Source organism: Triticum aestivum, chromosome 1B (assembly GCF_018294505.1).
Source record: "Triticum aestivum cultivar Chinese Spring chromosome 1B, IWGSC CS RefSeq v2.1, whole genome shotgun sequence".
Classification (NCBI taxonomy): Eukaryota; Viridiplantae; Streptophyta; class Magnoliopsida; order Poales; family Poaceae; genus Triticum; species Triticum aestivum.
The window spans coordinates 286,628,612-286,649,159 of record NC_057795.1 but is presented as its reverse complement, the minus strand read 5'-3'; the positions used below and the strand labels follow the sequence as shown (position 1 = coordinate 286,649,159).

Genomic DNA, 20,548 nt, shown 5'->3' with positions numbered 1-20,548 from the left:
TATTTGCAGTCCCAGATTTTGAGGAATAATGCTGCACCACCATATGAATGTAAGCATAAGTCTTGGCCGGTACTGTGGGGATGTACTGAAGGTGCATTGTTATAAACATCATTACGAGCCTCCCAAATGTGCCAAAGAGTAATCGCCATAATAGTTGCTTGAAAAGTTGACGCTCTAGAGAGGAAGTTGAATAGCCACTATCATGCACATAGCATGGACTTTCCACATATGTTGGTACAAAAATTCTCCTTCACACAGCTCCAGACCGGCCAGGCAAAAGGACATAGGAGGAAGAGATGCTCAACACGCTATGCTCGGTTACAGCAACAACAATTGTCATCTTCAAAAACATGGCGATAAATCAATTGATGACCAATGGGTAAGGAATCATGCGAAGCCCGATAGAGAACAATTTTCATCTTATTTGGATAGTTAACAAGCCAAATGGTTTTCTGTTGCTTCCTGATACGTCTCCAATGTATCTATAATTTTTTTATTGTTCCATGCTATTATATTACCCGTTTTGGATGTTTATGGGCTTTACTTTACACTTTTATATCATTTTTGGGACTAACCTACTAACCGGAGGCCCAGCCCGTATTGCTTTTTTTTGCCTATTTCAGTGTTTCAAAGAAAAGGAATATCAAACGGAGTCCAAACAGAATGAAACCTTCGGGAGCGTGATTTTTGGAACAAACGTGATCCAGAATACATGGAGTGCAAGTCAAGAAGCAACCGAGGCGGCCACGAGAGTGGAGGGTGCACCCACCCCTATAGGGCGCGCCCCCTATCTCGTGGGCCCCTCGGGCGGCCACCGACCTACTTCTTCCTCCTATATATACCCACGTACCCCGAGAACATGAGAAGAAGCCACGAAAACCTAATTCCACCGCCGCAACCTTATGTATCCGCGAGATCTCATCTTGGAGCCTTCGTCGGCACTCCGCCGGAGGGGGAATCGACCATGTAGGGCTTCTACATCAACACCATAGCCCCTCCGATGAGTTGTGAGTAGTTTACCACAGACCTTCGGGTCCATAGTTATTAGCTAGATTGCTTATTCTCTCTTTTTGGATCTCAATACCATGTTCTCCTCGATCTTCTTGGAGATCCATTCGATGTAACTCTTTTTGCGGTGTGTTTGTCGAGATCCGATGAGTTGTGGGTTTATGATCAAGTTTATCTATGAGAAATATTTGAATCTCCTCTGAATTCTTTTATGTGTGATTAAGTTATCTTTGCAAGTCTCTTCGAATTATCAGTTTGGTTTGGCCTACTAGATTGATCTTTCTTGCAATGGGAGAAGTGCTTAGCTTTGGGTTCAATCTTGCGGAGTTCTTTCCTAGTGACAGCAGGGGCAGCAAGGCACGTATTGTATTGTTGCCATCGAGGATAAAAAGATGGGGTTTATATCTTATTGCATGAGTTTATCCCTCTACATCATGTCATCTTTCTTAACGCGTTACTCCGTTCTTTATGAATTTATTACTCTAGATGCATGCTGGATAGCGGTCAATGTGTGGAGTAATAGTACTAGAGCAGGCAGGAGTCGGTCTACTTATCACGGACATGATGCCTATATACATGATAATGCCTAGATAATCTTAATTATTCGCTTTTCTATCAATTGCTCGACAATAATTTGTTCACCCACCGTAATACTTATGCTATCTTGAGAGAAGCCACTAGTGAAACCTATGGCCCCCGGGTCTATCTCTTATCATATAAGCTTTCAATCTACTTTTATTTGCATCTTTACTTTTCCAATCTATATCATAAAATACCAAAAATATATTTATCTTATCATACTATCTCTATCAGATCTCACTTTCGCAAGTGGCCATGAAGGGATTGACAACCCCTTTATTGCGTTGATTGCGAGTTCTTTGTTTGTTTATGTAGGTGTGTGGGACTTTTGAGGAGCCTCCTACTGGATTGATACCTTGGTTCTCAAAAACTGAGGGAAATACTTACGCTACTATTGCTGCATCACCCTTTCCTCTTCAAGGAAAACCAATGCAAGCTCAAGACGTAGCACTTCCCTTGCTACTTCTGCTACTTCTCTTACTGCTGAAGGTTAGAGCACAAGCCATGTCCTTTATCACTTTTTGAAGAGAAGGAACACTCACACCTGTGAAACTATAGCTGGACATTACTGAGAAGATGTTGGGTTTTTCATAGGGCCATGAGAGGAAATCCTCCTCTCCACCGCGGCTGATAGGATTGGAAGTATTTGTTCAGCAATGGTCTTTGTAAAGAAACTATAGTCTAGCTTCTCATTCCAAGTCATCAAGGAAGCATCAAGCAGAAACTAAACCATAGTGTTAATAGAAATTGGTAGCGAAGGCATGAAAGTACCTGGAAGAAAACCTGGGATCCAGTTGTCCTCAAGTATTCTGATCTTGGCACCATTACCACCCCATTGAGCCCCCCTGATAAGCTCACGACCAAAGAGTTGGCTCCTTCATGTGAAATAATATGGTCTTGGCTTTGCTATACATTCCAAAAATGACGTTCAGGGAAGTATCGACCCTTGAGTACACTCGAGCATAAAGTCTCAGGTTCAATAATAAGACGCCAACACTACCGCGCCAATATAGTCTGGTTAAATAGTACCATGTCACGCAAGCCCATCCCACCCAAGGACATGGGTGTAGATAGCCACTCCCATGAGCGCTAGTGCTACCTGTGAGATGCGTTGAGATTTTCCCCGAAGAGGAAGGGTGAAGCAATATAGTAGCTGATAAGTATTTTCCTCTATGAGAACCAAGGTTTATCAAACCAATAGGAGAATCACTCAAACCCTACTGAGCAGCACCTGCTCACACAAAAGCAAATACTTGCACCCAATGCAGGCAAGAGGGTTGTCAATCCCCTTGAAATCGTTACTTGCAAGGATTAAATCTTGTAGTGGTAGATAGATAAATTGCAAAACAAAATAAAAGTAAATAAATTGCAGCAAGGTACTTTTGGTTTTAGTAATATGATAAAAGTAGACGCGGGGCCATAGTTTCACTAGAGGCTTCTCTCTCAAACAAATAGCATACAGTGGGTAGGGCAATTGATAGAAAAGCGCATAATAATGATGTTATTCCTGGCAATGATCGTGTATATAGGCATCACATTCGTGACAAGTAGACCGAAACAATTCTACATTTACTACTATTACTTCACTTCAAGAGCGCTTCTATGCTTGCCTCTCTAGGTATTAAGTTCATAACAAACAGAGTAATGCATGACGTATGATGACATGATGTAGACAAAGTAAACTCAGGCAATATGAATAAACCCCATCGTTTTACCCTTAATGACAACAATACAAATGTGTGCCTTGCTACCATTTCTGTCACTGGACGAGGACACTGCAAGATTGAACCCATCACAAAGCACCTCTCCCACTGAAGATAAATTAATCTAGTTGGCCAAGCCAAACAGATAGATCAGAGAGAAATACAAAGTTATATAATCTTGCATGATAAAGTTCAGAAAAGACTCAATTACTTTTAACGAATTATCTGATCATAAACCCACAATTCATCGGATCCCAACAAACACACCAGAAAAAAGATTACATCGGATAGAACTCCAAGAAGATCGAGGAGAACATGGTATCGAAGATCAAAGAAAGAGAATAACCCATCTCGCTATTAGCTATGGACCCGTAGGTCTGTGGTGAACTACTCACACATCATAGGGCAGCAAGGTTGATGTAGAGGCCCTCCATGATCGATCCCCCTCTGACAGAGTACCGGAAAAATCTTCTAGATGAGATCGTGAATGAACAGAAGCTTGCGGTGGTGGAAAAAGTGTTTTGGGTGGCTCTCTATTGGTTTGGGAATATTTGGGAATTTATAGAGGTGGAATTAGGTCAAACGGAGTTGCCTGGGAGTCACGAGTTCAGGGGGTGCGCCCTACGCCCAAGAGAGCACCCTGTGAGCTCAATGCTCTCCCGTAAGTCTTCTGGCCTCCTCCCGAACCTTCTAGGGTCCCTTCTGGTCTAGAAAAAATCATCGTAATGTTTCATCGTGTTTGGACTTCGTTTGGTACTGATTTTCTGAAAAGCAAAAAGCAGGAACTAACACTAGGCACTGGATTAATAGGTTAGTCGCAAAAAAATGATACAAAACAGCATATAAAGGCATATAAAGCATCCAAGATTGATAATATGATACCATGAAACAATAAAAAATTATAGATACGGTGGAGACGTATCAGCTAGTCATTTTCCTGCGGCCACCCCCTATACCCCACCAATAACTGGCAACAATAGTTTTCATTTGTTCATAAGTTGAGCCGGAAGCAAGAACTAACTCATCAAAAAATTGGATATCACTTGTGCCACCACTTTGAGAAAATTTTATTAACCAACCCTGAACATGGATTTACCAGAACAACAATTAATCTGTTTGTGCACGCGATCTAGTAAAAAGTTGAAAGAATTTCTCATGGCACGGCTAATTTTAGTGGGCCTTCCAACATTAGTGTCATTCAAGACATCATTATCCACACATCACAATAGATAAACCAACAAGAATACAAGTGCGTCCTTCATAAAATTTCCCAAACAGATTTAGAGCATAAATGAACCGACAACTAGGAAAGGAGACCACCACCAAGTCAGGCACATGCAGAAGGGATGGAGTCAATGGACTATGTCGCTGTGACTTTTCATTGCCCTGGATACATATGGAAGCATGAGGAAGGAATGAGGATGAGGGGGCTAGGTACCTTGGCGACAAGCTACTGCTTAGAGACAACGTGCTAGGTGGTGGCCACAAGAACCTAGACGTTGATCTCTGTAGTAAATGCTACTTTAGGCCACCACATCACAGGCAAAAATCCCCACCTTAGCCAGAGAGTAGGCCGTCGTCATCGATTGTGATCTGAGCCCTAACATAGGAGGTCGTTGGGGAAAGGATCTTCAAGAGAGGGCCACCGCCACAACGTGGAGCTGCCCATATGCCATAGTTTTGCTCTAGGCAGTCTCTTTCTGGCCGCCACACATGATGAATATGAGCCAAGGATGGTGCTTATGGATCTCAGGTTGTCGTCATTTCTTCTTCTGCAGGCTTGCGCAACAGAGAGGGTTGTGGTGGAGGACGTGCTTAGCACAAGCATGTCAAAGGAAGAGGGAAAGGGAATGTATGGTCATGAAGGTTGCGCATGAGGGAGGAGGTGGTGCTGCCACAGAGGCACCATGCTGCCGAGGAAGTTGCAGATCCTCCGCACGTACCTGCCTCCTATGAGAGAGGATAGAGGCAAGGGCGTTCGGGGGAGGACAGAGGTGGCCAGAGATCAAGGGAAGAGGGGGGCAAGGGTGGAGAGGAGAGGATCGCATAGGAGAGAAAGAGGGTGGCATTGCTGAAAGGATCAAGATGGACCTAGAGGGGTGAATACATACAAATTACTAATTTTAATTACTTATTAGCAATTTAGGCAAATGCGGAATATAAATGTGATCCTACAAATTGCTAAGGTGGGTCAAGTTTCTAGCAAGGACGATAACAACAATTTGTAGAAACTAAATAACACAATATGATATATCAATTGCAAGAACAATCAACTGAAGTAACCGCAACTAGGAGTTAGGGTTAGGGATAACCCAAACTCTGGAGACAAGGATCTATCATTATGTTCACTTAGTTGGAGGGAAGCTAGTCACTATTGGAGGGATGGGTGTTACCAGGAAGGCACACCAATACCACGAAGGCTCACCATATTCTCGTTGAGATATCAGAATGAATATGATTCTCAACCACTAGTGATAGACCTTGAGGTGGCCTGCAATCCTTCACAATTTTTTTGGTGGGTAATCACAACAATTGATTTCTCTCCAAAAAAACTCCTACGACCTAGGAGTCTCTAACCTCCAAGAGTAACAAGATCAAGGGATAATGCTCAAAACTAGCTCAAATCATGAGTTGCTTTGGTCAAAAGAGGGGAAAAGTGTGGATCTATCACTTGGAGGAATTACTCTAAAAAACTCTCACAAATCTCTCTAGAATCTTGGATTTGGTGTAGGACAAAGTGAAAGGGAGCACTTTGATGTTCAAGGGTTTGTTTCAATGTAGTTGTCGACCCACTACTGGAGTTGTAGAAGGGGTATATATAGCGTGCATGGAACTAGCAGTTTTTGGGCTAATAACTTATGTTCGGATAGTCCGAGCGAAAAGTGCCTAACAGTTGATAGTCTCGACAAAAAGTGTGTGGAAAGTCCGGCCGCTTGAACTTCAAACCAGTAGCCAAGACAACAAGTGCAGAGTACAAGGGCTGGACAATCTGACCATAATTGCCCGTATAGTCCGGCCAGGATTTTGAGTTCTCGGGTGTCACACCCCTCGACCCCGGACAAACTCTCATACATTGTTCGGATAGCACGGACACACCCAGACAATTACCCCAGCAGTCCGACGATTGTATGGAGAACATTTCTGAGCTTTGGTTGCCAAAACCATTCTACCCTAACATTCTGGGCATAAAGTGCATGGGCAATCCGCCTAGGTGCAAATGAACTTTTTGGCAGGACAAAGTTTGGATTTTGAGAAGTTTTTTGGCATGGAACTTTCTATTGTGGATGAAGTAAAATCTGACCTGAGCAAAACCTTCTGCATTTCCACAGTGATACCCTTTTAATAGTTTGGGATACCTAAACTCAAAATAGAAAAGAAAATACATCCTTTCTTCAGCGTGGCATATGTCTTGAGTTGTCATTACTTTTAGATGGTCCATGATCCATACAAAACACATCCATGGCGACTAAACCTATAGATATTCTTAACAACCATATCAGTCCTCTATAATTATGTTGTCAGCAATATCAAAATAAGATTAAGGGTATGCTTGCACTTTCAGGCATGGAATTTTTCACCCATGTGAGCAGTACTATAGGGGAGACGAGGCCCGTGATTGGTGCAACACCCACCCACGGGCTCACCAAGACAATAGACAACAACCCCCCACACACTAAGCATTCCACTAGTCATACATGCGTAAAAAAGGAACAAGGTGAAACAAGCAATTAAGATCTAATGGTCGAGGGAAGACAAGGGGAAGAATTTACTCAGAACGGATGGCCAGGAAGCACCCAATCTAGGGGAGCATCATGAGGCTGACTTGCCCACCATCTTTAAGGTTGAAATTGGGAGAAGTTGAGACAAGAGCGTGACTCACTTGTGAGGGAAAATGGCAAATGCAAGATGCTGGTGGAGAATTTGATGATGGAGAATGAGCTCAAGAGCAAGGAGTGCAGAAATCAATGCACATTAGTTCTTAGGGTAAGAACTTGTGTGCCAAATATACTAAAACAGGTTGTAGATAGAAGCAAACTTGTACTATATATCTTCGCTATCAAAATGATGATGCCAATGTTCCTGACTGCTAGGTCTGCTACCGCTAGAGTTACATGTTTAGGCTTTCATGTCCTGCTAGCTAAGTTTTTTTGAAGATTTTGTTTTGTTGATGTAGCATTATAAGTGTAAGGGCATGTAAAATATAAGAGTCATTGGTGCTAACCAGGGGAAGGCTTGAGTGAGATACCAAGGACGCGTTTAGTTGCTCGTATTTGGGCCAACCATGTCCGCACAGGACGAAAATCAGTTGTTTGGTTGCCTGGGCTGCACCCACGTCCCGGCCCGCGCGGAACTTAAAGCAGTCCAGGGCCAAGCCTGCGAGCTACGACCGAATCGACAGTTTCTCCGGAGCCAGGTGCTACCTCTTGAGCTTGCGTTGGTATTCCCTTGAAGAGGAAAGGATGATGCAGCAAAGTAGTGTAAGTATTTCCCTCAGTTTTGAGAACCAAGGTATCAATCCAGTAGGAGACGACGCACAAGTCACTAAATACCTGCACAAACAATTAAGAACTTGCAACCAACGCGATAAAGGGATTGTCAATCCCTTCACGGTCACTCACAAAAGTGAGATCTAATAGAGATAATAAAGTAAATATTTTTGGTATTTTTGATATATAGATTGGAAAGTAAAGATTGCAAAATAGTAAACGAGATTCAATAATATGGAAAATATATGCAATATAATGGAAAAGAGACCCGGGGGCCATAGGTTTCACTAGTGGCTTCTCTCGAGATAGCATGTATTACGGTGGGTGAACAAATTACTGCCGAGCAATTGATAGAAAAGTGCATAATTATGGTGACATCTAAGGCAATGATCATGAACATAGGCATCACGTCCGTGTCAAGTAGACCGACTCCTGCATGCATCTACTACTATTACTCCACACATCGACCGCTATCCAGCATGCATCTAGAGTATTAAGTTCGTAAGAACGGAGTAACACATTAAGAAAGATGACATGATGTAGAGGGATAAACTCAAGCAATATGATATAAACCCCATCTTTTTATCCTCGATGGCAACAATACAATACGTGCCTTGCTGCCCCTACTGTCACTGGGACAGGACACCACAAGATTGAACCCAAAGCTAAGAACTTCTCCCATGGCAAGAAAGATCAATCTAGTAGGCCAAACTAAACCTATAATTCGAAGAGACTTGCAAAGATATCAAACCATGCATATAAGAATTCAGAGAAGAACCAAATAATTTTCATAGATAATCTTGTTCATAAATCCACAATTCATCGGATCTCGGCAAACACACCGCAAAAGAATATTACATCGAATAGATCTCCAAGAACATCGAGGAGAACTTTGTATTGAGAATCAAAGAGAGAGAAGAAGCCATCTAGCTAATAATTATGGACCCGAAGGTCTGTGGTAAACTACTCACGCTTCATCGGAGAGGCAATGGTGTTGATGTAGAAGCCCTCCGTGATTGATTCCCCCTCCGGCAGATCGCTGGAAAAAGCCCCAAGATGGGATCTCACGGGTACAGAAGGTTGCGGCAGTGGAAAAGTGGTTTCGTGGTTCCCCCTAATGTTTCTAGGGTATAAGAGTATATATAGGCGAAAGAACTAGGTCGGTGGAGCTACGAGGGGCCCATGAGAGTGGGGGGTGCGCCTACCCCCTTGGGCGCGCCCTCCTGCCTCGTGGATGCCTTGTTGCATCTCTGACTTCAACTCCAAGTCTTTTGGTTTGCTTTCGGTCCAAGAAAGATCATCGCGAAGGTTTCATTCCGTTTGGTATTCCTTTTCTACAAAACTCTAAAATAGGCAAAAAAAATAGAAACTGGCACTGGGCCTTCGGTTAATGAGTTAGTCCCAAAAATAATATAAACGTGCATATTAAAGCCCATTAAACATCCAAAACAGATAATATAATAGCATGGAACAATAAAAAAATTATAGATACGTTGGAGACACATCACCAGGATGAGCACGGCCACGCGTGGCTCCTCGCTACATGCCTCGGGATTCGCGGGAGATGGACGGGACGTTTCATAACTCCCTCTCCCTCTCCTGTCACCGCCCACTCATTTTCACACCACGCTTCCTCACTCTCCTCTCACCACCGGCCCCTTCCTCTCCTCTCCTCTCCTTCAATGAGTCGCCCGCTGCCGCGCCGTCCGCTGACCCCCATCAGCGCCTGCAACACCTGCATCCATGAGAAGTGGCTTGTTGGCTTGGCGATCTTCGGGATCGATTTGATGTGGGCTTTGCACACGTTGTCTCCTATCTGCACCAGGCTGCCTTGTCCGGTCAATCCGGTGTCGGCTACTCTAGCTCCACCGCCGTTACCGAACCTTGTGGTCTTGGGTTCGGTGGCACCACCGGAGAGGGTCTCCACCGCGACACTGCACGGAACCCCTGTGCTTGGGGGCAGTTTTTACCCCCATCCAAGGGTTTTCTCCCAGCATCACCACAGGCCCATGGACGACAGCACCCTCCTCCTCGACCGCACGCATGGGCACGAGCACCGGGCCAATGCCTACAGTCATTGGTGTTGGCGGGTCCTCCTCCTCCTCTTCGCCGGCCATCTCCTTCCCGTCGGGGTTTTCTCCCCGGCCGACGTACGCTCGAGCTGCACCCGCTCCGGTAAGAACCAAATGTTCCTCTGCTCATAGATTTGTAGATTAGGGTTTTCAGCATTAGCATGCTAGTGAATCAATTTGATACGATTCAATTCGATTCAAATCGAATTGAATTGAATTGAATCGAATCAATTCGATTCCTTCTTGTGCGGTATTGTTCATAGGCAGGGTAGTGTTCATCCTTGTTCTGTGTTTGATGTGCATGCCTAGTAGTGTTCATAGGCATGCAAGATTGGAGTGTGTTGTGTTCATGGGCATGGTAGATAGGTGTTTTGTTTGATGTTCATGCTTACTAGTGTTCATGGGCATGCAAGATTGGTGTATGCTTAGTGCTCATGATGTACAATGTGTTCATGGGCATGGTAGTTTGTGTTTGATGTTCACAATTAGTGCTCATGTGCAACAATGTGTTCATTATGCTAGCCATATTGTTGATGTTTGTTCCTGCTAAGTGTTCATGTGCATGTTATCTAGTAGATTGGTGTGTGTTTCATGTTCATGCTTAGGGTTCATGGGCATGCTAGCTATATTGGTGTTGTGCTGTCTTTGATGTCCTGCTTAGGGTTCTAGTACAAATATGCATGCTAGGTTTACGTGCATTGTTCTCATGGTAGGTAGGACCAATGTGTTTGCTACTTTAGGCACTAGTACAAATGTAGCATGCTGCCAATGCCCTGTTACTAATCCATGTCATCTTACCTGATAAGGTGATGAAGACAGAGTGGGACAGGGCGGGTGGAGGAGCCCATGTCATCGTCGGCGCCGAGGCCGTCGTGGACTTCATCCCCACGAACCGCTGGCTCAAGAGAGTGAACCTGCTTGCAGGGTCGCCTTCATGAGTCAGCCACGTTCAAGGGGACGAGCTCCTAGACCGGCCATGAGGAGGGGTCCCGAGAGCTGCTTCTATTTTACATGCAAATCATGAACGAGGAGGATCTGGACATGCTCGTCATCCCTCCCAAGTTCCAGGAGGTGATGAGGCAGTGGCTCGTGCTCAAGACCAAGCCCGTCGTCAGGCCATCTGCCAACAAGTGGTGCGAATTCTGGGTGCAGGTTCAGAACTTCGAGGGGTAGATGGTGCTTGGCCGGGGCTGGCAGTACTTCTGCCATCGCCACAGGATTGTCCCCGATGACCTTGACGTGTTGCGCATCTTCGGCCTAGGCCTCGAGGTCCAAATCTACAGCCACGACACCTCATCGGGTGCATGGTACGCTGCAGGGGTGCATGGTACGCTGCAGCAAGCACATCTGGATCGATAATCTTGAATTCGCCATCTGAACTAGTTAGTATGAACTCGTAGTTAGTTTGTTGCGGTGATCAAAGAACTTGGCGTGAACTTGTTAATACTTTGTCCAGGGTTCAGCACCCTGTGGTGAAGCGGGGGCATGGGATGCCCCTACTCTCCTTAAACTTATGCATGTTTGATGTGAACTTGTTAGTATGCATGTTTAGTTGCTTCTTTATCTGTCGTTAGCTGTTGTTTACCTGCTAGTTTATGTGATGTCAGTGTTGTGCTTACTGTTGTGCCTAATGTGGTGGTAAGGCCACCATATTTGAGTGGAGTGAACAAAATGCAAACGTGTATGCAGCCAAACAGTTGTGGTTTGCATCTGCTCACCCATTAAGCACAAATACGGGCAACCAAACAGCCGGGTCTAAAGTGGCCATTGATGCAATGCACGCAACCAAACAATATGCAGATGTTGGTTTGTTGCCTGTTTTTGCTCAACCAGGATCTGTTGAGATGTGGCTGAAATGCAGGCACTATTCTCAAGGCAACCAAACATATTCCAAAATTATTTGGCGTGAATTCTTGGTTGTTTTTACTGTATACTCTTATACGCTACTTAACCTTCACAAAGTGAATGGACAATGCTTTTTGGTGATGATATCTAGACGTTCGAATTTAGAGCACCGGATTTAACTAAAAGAAGCGGAGGAATACGAGAAGAGTTTGTCAGATGCTACTAAGATGACTAGAACAATCATGGACATAAAAATGCTGAGTCCAATCATCAAGTTTTAAATTGTCTACCTGGAGCCATGGGTTATACGAAGGAAGTCCGAAATTGTTTCAAGTATTCCCTCCGTCTGGAAATACTTATCGGAGGAATGAATGTATCTAGACGTATTTTAGTTTTAGATGCATCCATTTTTATGACAAATAATTTCGTATGGTCATTATGTTTTAGATGTATCTCACTGGTCATTATGTTTTCGAGTATGACATGTTCATTGCACGGACACCATTACTGGTTACACATATTATTGACCTCCAATTAGCAACACACAACTAACACCACATTCAAAACCGAGAGTGGCATGAACCACGCCATGCATGCAACACCAACAATCAACAAAGTTACGGATCGACACGTAGGTAGCTTCCTGGTAGCATATCATCAGTCCATGAGGCTGGCGTCGATGTGGAGGGCGGTGCTGAGGTTGAGCGGGCTGACGTAGTCGAGCGAGCCGGTCATGAACTGGCTGACGATGATCCGGTTGGCGCGCTCCGTGGGGTGGTACGAGTCCCAGAACACGTACTGGTCCCTGTCGGCGCAGAGGTGGGACACCGCCGTGCAGAGGCCAACGCCGTTGTGCGGCCCCTGCCCGCAGCACGCCTCCTTGGCCGTCCGGAACCCGTACGCCGCCGGGTCGCTGATGAAGTCGAAGTGGACGCGGAAGGAGTTGGCGGCGATGAAGGTCCCGTCGCCGTAGCGCGCGTTGAGCTCCTCCAGGGCCTGGGACAGCTGCGGGTTGAACAGCTCCGCCGCGCGCATCAGGTCCCTGTCGCACTCCCCGTCGCGGCTCCGGAGCGCGAGCTCCGCCGGCGCGCAGCCCAGCGGGCCCGTCCCTGTCACCAGCACGCGCCGCGCGCCCATCTCGTACAGCCTCTGCATGCATGCATCCAACGGGAGTACGTGTCAGCCGGTGCTCGTCGTCGTCGGTCTACCTGGTTAGTGGTGTTGCCGGAAGAAGGTGCAGAGGTGTTACCATACCATGAGGATCTTCTTGTACTCGGCGATGAGGTAGCGGACGTAGTCGGGGAGGGAGAACTGGCGGGAGCGGAGGGAGAAGGGGATGAGGTAGTAGTTGTTGACGAAGTCGTTGCCGCCGAGGGTGATGAGCACCAGCGCCCGGTTCACGATCTGCGTCGCCTGGGACGCGCCCACCAGCGCGCGCAGCTTCCCCTGGTACTCGCCGAAGTAGTGCAGCTGCCGGCTCACCCTCACGATGTTCACCTGCACCACCGTCCAAACGCATGCATATTATAACTAGCAAGTGCTCATTTTTGGTACGGGGAAGCTTGTCTAATCTATAGTTATTAGCGAAACTGAAGATGTCAATTCGTGTCGCGCGTACAAATTGGATGCCGGTGTCGTTGAGGATGCCGACGCCCGCCGACGCGAAGTTGGCGCCGACGAGCAGCTTCGCGCCGTGGAGCTCCGGGGACAGGTACGGCAGCGTGGGCTCCGCGCCGATCTGCTCACCTGAGACGCGCGCACGTGATCCAACATGTACACACATTACGCGAGCATGCACTGGCTAATCAAAATCAATGGCAGATTCCTAGGAGGGGTCGCCACGTACTGATGATGTCCGGGATGTTGAGGCCGTTGGAGAAGCGCCCGGTGGCCTGGTGCGTGGGGTAGTCGATCCCGTACGGCGGCGAGTCGGCGCGCGCGGTGGTCATCAGGTAGTTGTTGTTGCCGTTGTCCACCAGGGAGTCGCCGAACACGAAGAAGGCGCGCGCGCACTCCGACGGCGACGCCAGGAGGACGACGCCCAGCGCCATGATCGCCAGGCCCGACGCAACGCTGGCCATCGTCATCGTTGAACTGATCGGTCGAGGCAGTGCACCGGTCGCTTGATCGGTCGTCACGTACGCTAGTGGGCGGTGCACGAGACCGGTTTGGATGGCCTCGGGCGGAAGAGGCCTATATATAGAGGAAGAAGAGCTAGCGCTCGTCCATGTGCGGCCCGGCAGAATGCTGCATGGAATTTATCAGGCCACCATGTTAGATACGTGCGCCGCATATGTGTAATGAGATTCTGGCACTTCAACTTCCACATCTTCAAAGCTGCCACTTTCTGCCCATATTTCACTGTCACTCTATCAGCGTCCAAGCTAGAGTACTTGGGAATTTGGGTGCTCGCACGTTATTAGAGCCATAGTGTGCTGCAAAAGTCTCCATCAGCACGAAGAAATGTTAAACACCAATAGTTTCTGAGTTCTGGCCATTGTTTTCCAGACAGCGGAATTTCAAACCTTACTGTCTAAAAATAAGGGAATCCATGATACCAAACCGAGTCTGGGCAAGATGTAGAAAGAAGCGTTCTCAAAGACTACATTACACTCCCTAAAAAAAGACTAGATTAACTTTGGATTTATCATTCCTTTTTCTGAAGCAAGGCAACAGATTTGCCATTTTTGTTAATTAAGGAGAAGTTTAATACATGAGACATAAAGCGGCGATATAAAACAACTCCTCGCGGCAATACAATACTCTGCTGCCCATAAGCTAGCTTCCTCCTTGATCCTATCGACGGTGACCATGGGGCGGCGGTGTTAGCTGCTCGGTTGGCTAGCGAGTAGGAGATTAATAGGCTAATCAACAAGTTAATCAATTAATTGGACGATTTATCAGTTTATCGGCTACTCGGTGACCCTACAAGTAGGGATTAATCGGATGAATTCTTGAACATAAGCTAGTCATAATATCGCCTAACACGAGCCACACCTTGACCTCATTCCACACACTAATCATGTACCGACATCGGAAGAGAAGACGTGTCAATGATTCTTGCACTTTGGTACAAAGGGGCAATAAACCCCCAATCCAACTCCTACTGTGGAGCCTATCGGCCGTCCAAACCCTATTGTGGATGATCGACCAACCGAAACACTTGCACTTCGCGCGGGGGGGGGGGGCTTCCAAATGGTCTTGATCAAGGGTGTGGCGGTGAGCCCCTCAAAGTGGGCCTTGTAAGCCGGGAACCTCGAGTACATCCTGTTTTTCATGAACTTCCAAATAATCGTGTTGTCATGCCAAGTCGAGGATCATGCCAACAATCATCTCCCAGGAGATGCCAATTTGTGTGACCTAGAAATTATCATGCAAACCATTTTGTATCATGCAACTATATGAGATTTGTTACAATTTTTTGACATCATTTGCTTTGAGTTATTCCTTCATTTTCTTTCTCCTTTAAGGGTATATTAATGCCATTGATTCATTCTACCACAGAATAAACACATTTATTTATTTATGCTTTTGTTTTATTATGCCTTTGTTCATTGATGCTTCGTCGGTCTTTTTGGCCAACTGCTTTTCTCCTATATAAGTGTGTGCGGCAAAGTATTTGATGTTGAAATCATGTGACACTTCTTATTTTTGTCTTAGAAACTTAAAATGGATTTTTTTTAATTGATCTACTTGAATCAATAAAAGAAGTTTTTGTCTTTGTTTTATTATATGTTTGCTTATTTATGCTTAGTCGACTATTTTCCATTGGATTTTCTCCTATATTTGTGCATGTGAGAGTGTATATGGTGTTGCAATCTTGTGATACTACTTAAATTCGTGTTAGGACCTTAAAATGGAATGAACCTTTTAGTTGATCTACCCGAATCATAATTATTATTAAAATTGCACTAGTTTATACTAGATCTTGCACAATACAAAATAGTGCAAGCTTTTTGCATAACCGAAAAAGGCTTTCGCCCCGCTTTATAAATAAAGCAAACCGCCAAGGACACATAAACAGAGTCAAGTCCACACACACTCACGCGCCCAAGTCTCACGAACAAGTACATAGGTTCTGCTGAGGGCACAGCTCAACAAGCCCAAACAAGAAATAAAAAAGGCAGCAAATGCCGGGCGAAGAAGACGTCTAGTCCGGCTCCGGCGGAGGCGGTGAGGGAGGCGGCGACAGGCAGACGGCCATCGATCGGAGGTCGGCGATGAAGGCTGAGATGGCGTCGCGGTCCAGGGGACGGATAAGCGGTTGCCAAAGCTGCAAGAAACCCGAGAGTTTAAAAAGAGCGTCAGTAGACCAATGAAGAGGAGTGCGCTGAATCACGAGCTTATTGCGAACAGTCCAGAGGGTCCAGGCGAGGACCCCAATCTCAAGCCACCTAATTTGGTGAGAAGTCGCGGGGGACGACTGGAGTTCGTCAAATAAGTCAGGGAAGTTGGTGCGGCACCAATTTCCACCGACCACTTCGCGAAAGCAGCTCCAGAGGAACTGGGCAGACACGCAGGAGAAGAAAATGTGGTTCGAGTCTTCGGGAACCCCACAGAGCGGGCAGAGGCCAGTGCCCGGGCCATTGCGCTTGCGAACCTCCACCCCGGACGGGATCCGGCCACGAATCCATTACCACATGAAGATACGGATCTTCAGCGGCAAGCGGATGGACCAGACCAGCGAGAGAGGGAGGGGGCGGCAGACGGTGCGATGGCTAGGTAGAGAGATTTGGTGGAGAATTGGCCTGAAGGTTCGAGGCGCCACCGGACTAGGTCAGGCCCACCATCTAGCGAGGGTTCGTGGAGAGCAATACAGTCGAGTAACTCACGCCAGGCGGCAGATTCCATTGGACCAAAGGCCCGCCGGAAAGCAAGGCGCCCTAAGTCAAGAAGGGCCCTATCAACGGAGATCACGGGGTCAACAGAGATGGAGAAGAGACCAGGGAAGCGAGACGCGAAGGGAGCGTCCCCGGCCCACCGATCAAACCAGAACAACGTCGAGGTTCCAGCTCCCACCGAGATGGATGTCCCAATACGGAGGGCCGGAAGGAGCTAGACGATCGACTGCCAGAACTGAGAGCCTCCGGACTTCTGGCAGAAGGCGAGAGGCTGCCCACGCAGGTATTTGCTCTGGATGATGTCAAGCCAAAGACCACCATGTCCCTGTGAGATTCGTCAGAGCCAGCGGGAGAGGAGGGCAATGTTCATCCGTTTAGAGCACATGATGCCAATGCCCCCCTGCTCCCGGGGCTTGCAAATATCAGGCCAACTGACCATATGGTATTTCTGCTTCTCCTTGTCACCCACCCAGTAAAAGCGGGACTGGATCTTGGCAATCTCCTTGTGAAGGGTCTCGTGGAGGCTGTAGAAGCTCATTAGGAACAAGAGGAGGCTGGAGAGAGAAGAATTGATGAGAATAGTCCGGGCTGCTTTGGAAAACCACCGCCCCTGCCAGGGTTCGACGCGGGTTTGAAGCTTGGCCACTGAGGGGCGCAAGTCCACGACGGTAAGCCTGGAGTCACTAATGGGCGTCCCCAAGTAAGTAGTGGGAAGAGTGCCCATGCGGCAATTAAGCCTGTTGGCGATGGCCAAAGACTCGGCCGGGGGGTATCCCATCACCATCACATCGCTCTTGTCGAAATTGATCTTGAGACCCGACATCTATTGGAAGCAGAGAAGGAGGAACTTGAGGTTGGCGATATCGTTCTTCGGGCCTTCAACCATAATGATAGTGTCGTCGGCATACTAGAGAATGGATCTTTATGATTGTTCATGTTAGGCATAGTTATATAATATTAATAGTAAATAGTATCATGTTTAGTTTCTCTTGTTTCTTTTACAATTAAACCACTTATGTAATTCATTTTCCAAAGAAAGAGATTTTGATCTTTTTATTTCTGTTTCTGTTCATTTCTTTTGTTAGGTAACACCGTCATTATTTCTTCCTTAGGAAGATACTTGTTTTTCTCTCTATACGATTTTGTTCATTTTCTCTCTTTTTTTTAGGTACCTTCACTTCATAATTCTTTATTTCTTATATTGTTTTTTTGCTCTTTTATTTATTTTCCATTTGTTCTTTTGGATAATACCACCACCGTGATTTTAGGATTCTTTCTTCCTTAGAAAGAAACTTGTTCTTCTTTCTTTATGTTGTATTCGTTCCTTATTTGAGGTGACACAACTTTTAGAATTCTTCCCTTTGTAGATTCAGTTTTGCTATTCACAATTTTTATGGCGGATCCAGGAGGTTGAGGTAAAAAAATGATGGAAGTGGGGAAGGTGATGGGCCCTGGTTATATCCTCATTGAGATGTGGAGATGCCTTTTACACACTGAAATAGTATGGCTAACTGAGATTTTCCACTTCATCTTTTGGTCAAACAAGATGCCCGAAGAATGGAGACACAGTATATTAGGATTAATCTTTAAGAATAACGGCTACATTCAAAGTTGTAATATTGTGGAAATAAGCCGATGAGCCATACAATGAGGTTGTGGAAGACGTCCGTTGAGCTCCACTTAAGAAGAATGACAAGTGTTATCAAAAATTAGTTTATTTCATGCATATGAGGTCGATGTGGAAGCCATTTTCTTCGTACAACAACTTATTGAGAGATATAGGGAGAAAAAGGATCTCTAGACGGTGTTAGTTGACTTGAAGAAGGCCTACAATAATATTATCTAGAATGTCATGTGGTTGACCTTGGATAAACACAAAGTTCCAAAAAGTACACTACCCTCATCAAGGACATATACGATAATGTTGTAACAAGTATTTAAACAAATGGCAGTGACACTAAGACTTTCCAATTAAAATAGGACTGCGCGAATGGGTCAGATTTGCTCTCTTATCTTTTTTCCTTTTTTATCTTTTTTCCTTTGGTGATGGTTGAGCTCATAAGGGATATAGAAGGAGATATCACATGATGTATGCTCTTTGCAGACGATCTGGTGATAGTCAATGATAGTCGAACAGGGGTTAATAGAAACTTGGAAAGTTAGACATGTGGAGACAGACGATGTGGCTTCCCCATGATCGGATCTAGAGCCTACTGTCTTCCATCCCGTTGCAGTGCCAACTGTCCATGGAGGTCGGGGGTGGCTGATGCATGATGTTGTTGTTGGCTACCAAGGCAGGATCTAACCTAGGTTCTGGTGGCACGCAGTTGCGGATGTGGAGAAGTTGTGCTACTGCTTCGTCCTCCACGATGAGGCCTCGCCTCAAGTCGGTGGTCGTCCAGGACCAAATTTTGGTGTTCGGAGGAAGTGATTTTTGGCTATTGCGGGTTGTTAAGGTTGGATTGAGGTGCAGGGGTGTAGGGGCGTGGATATCGACGGGGACAGTCATGCTGTGTCATCGCCGTGTCCACTAGTGAGCGGGCTGAGTGTGTCGCGTACCTAAATGGATGGTTGGGTGTTGTGTTTGATGCCTTAGCCGCAAGCATTTCACATGTCCCTGCTGAAAGCTGCTCAAGTGTTGGTGCTGCTTCAAGGATTTTAATATGGAGAGCCAATCCTCTCGCCAGCCATGGAAACCCTCCTTGCCAACAACTACCACACGTTTGCGGCTTGATGTTGAGATTGACAGTGGCATGCTGGTCGAGCACACCCTGAGATTGCAGTCCTATGTTGAGGCTCTCTTGGAATCATTCACTGGTGGTCGCTTGGCTCGTCCTATGGACCAACGCACCCCACCTCGCGCTCTTGTGGAGCAAGATCTTCTTGTTGTGTGGGTCGATAGACATAAATGTTTCACAGCATGAGGATCCTGTGCTTGATGAAGTCTTGTCGCCATCTCTATATGTTGCACCTGCAGTGATGTGTCTCCCTAGCTGCTCTACCATGTGTGATCATGTGTTGTTGGACTTTGGAGTCCCATCAACGAGGAGTTTCTCCACATCATGTGCTTCGAGGCTCTGATCATGTTTCCTGGACCAGGTGGCTACTCCTCGACCACCGATGTGCATTATGCATGTTCAATGCTCAATTGGAAGAGCTACCTGGGTCTGTGAAGCACATGTCGGCGGCCATTGGCAAGCCTGACGCTGAGGTTGAATCCCAGGTCAAGGAGAGAAGTGGTGTTTTTGAGGTGACTCGGGTTGTTGCACCACCAATCTTTGTTCAAGATTTTCTCAGTAAGGTTACTTGTGTCGTTACACGTGCTCTTCTTGGGACACCGACACCCTTGCAGTCGGAGAAATATGCTCTCTCTCTCTCTCTCTCTCTCTCTCTCTCTCTCTCTCTCTCTCTCATCGGGCATCTAGAAAGGAAGAACAATGTGTGCAACATCCCGATGGGCAAGCGTGCAGAGCATAGGTTGTTGGAGGCTTTGATGAGTTTTCAAAAGTGAGCAAAGTAGAGGGTGTTGAGCTCAAGATGAAGGACTACATGGACATCTACAACAATTCCTCTCATTGCAAGTGATCGAGGCATTGAAAGTTTTGACAGGCATTGGAAAATCGAAGGTGGGATCCATAGGATATCTTCCACAATATAATATTAGTTCATGATGCATGAATTCAAAGGTGGTGGCCAAGCTCTCTATGGATGAGTATTGTCGGGAGTATGGTAATCAGTTCGGTTGCTCTTGAGCTTCATTGATTAGTTTTGGGCCTTGACGCTCTTGTGTCCGGCTAAAACGATGTTCCTTGATGTCGTGTGCGTGTATTCTTCTAGTCCCTATCGTCAAACTCTAGTGTCTGTTTGGGGAGGGGGGTGTTTAAACAAAATGTTTGGTTTTTGCTTGGATTTGGTTATTGTGATTTTCAGCCTAGTTTTTCTTATAAACCGGAATACTGGATTTTGCTTTTCTATCTTAATGAAATTGGGAGAGCTCCCATGCACCATCCAAA

The 20,548-nt window shown here is 46.1% G+C and overlaps 1 protein-coding gene across 1 annotated transcript; it reads right to left on the bottom strand.

Annotated features, from left to right (window-relative positions):
• Window positions 1-12,152: 12,152 nt before the first annotated feature.
• LOC123090311 (GDSL esterase/lipase LTL1) lies at window positions 12,153-13,848 on the bottom strand. The gene is made up of 4 exons (XM_044511673.1): window positions 13,541-13,848; window positions 13,313-13,440; window positions 12,949-13,191; window positions 12,153-12,843 (listed from the first exon to the last, which is right to left on the bottom strand). The coding sequence occupies exons 1-4, from the start codon at window positions 13,779-13,781 to the stop codon at window positions 12,352-12,354; spliced, it is 1,104 nt and encodes a 367-aa protein (XP_044367608.1). The 5' UTR covers window positions 13,782-13,848; the 3' UTR covers window positions 12,153-12,351.
• Window positions 13,849-20,548: the final 6,700 nt, after the last annotated feature.

What these genes read in the sequence shown, in the direction of transcription:
- LOC123090311 (XM_044511673.1), bottom strand. Translation starts at nt 13,781, where the DNA reads ATGACGATGGCCAGCGTTGCGTCGGGCCTGGCGATCATGGCGCTGGGC. An exon ending in CAACATCCCGGACATCATCA is followed by an intron (nt 13,441 to 13,540) that starts GTACGTGGCGAC and finishes CGCGCGTCTCAG; the next exon opens with GTGAGCAGATCGGCGCGGAG. An exon ending in ACGACACCGGCATCCAATTT is followed by an intron (nt 13,192 to 13,312) that starts GTACGCGCGACA and finishes ACGGTGGTGCAG; the next exon opens with GTGAACATCGTGAGGGTGAG.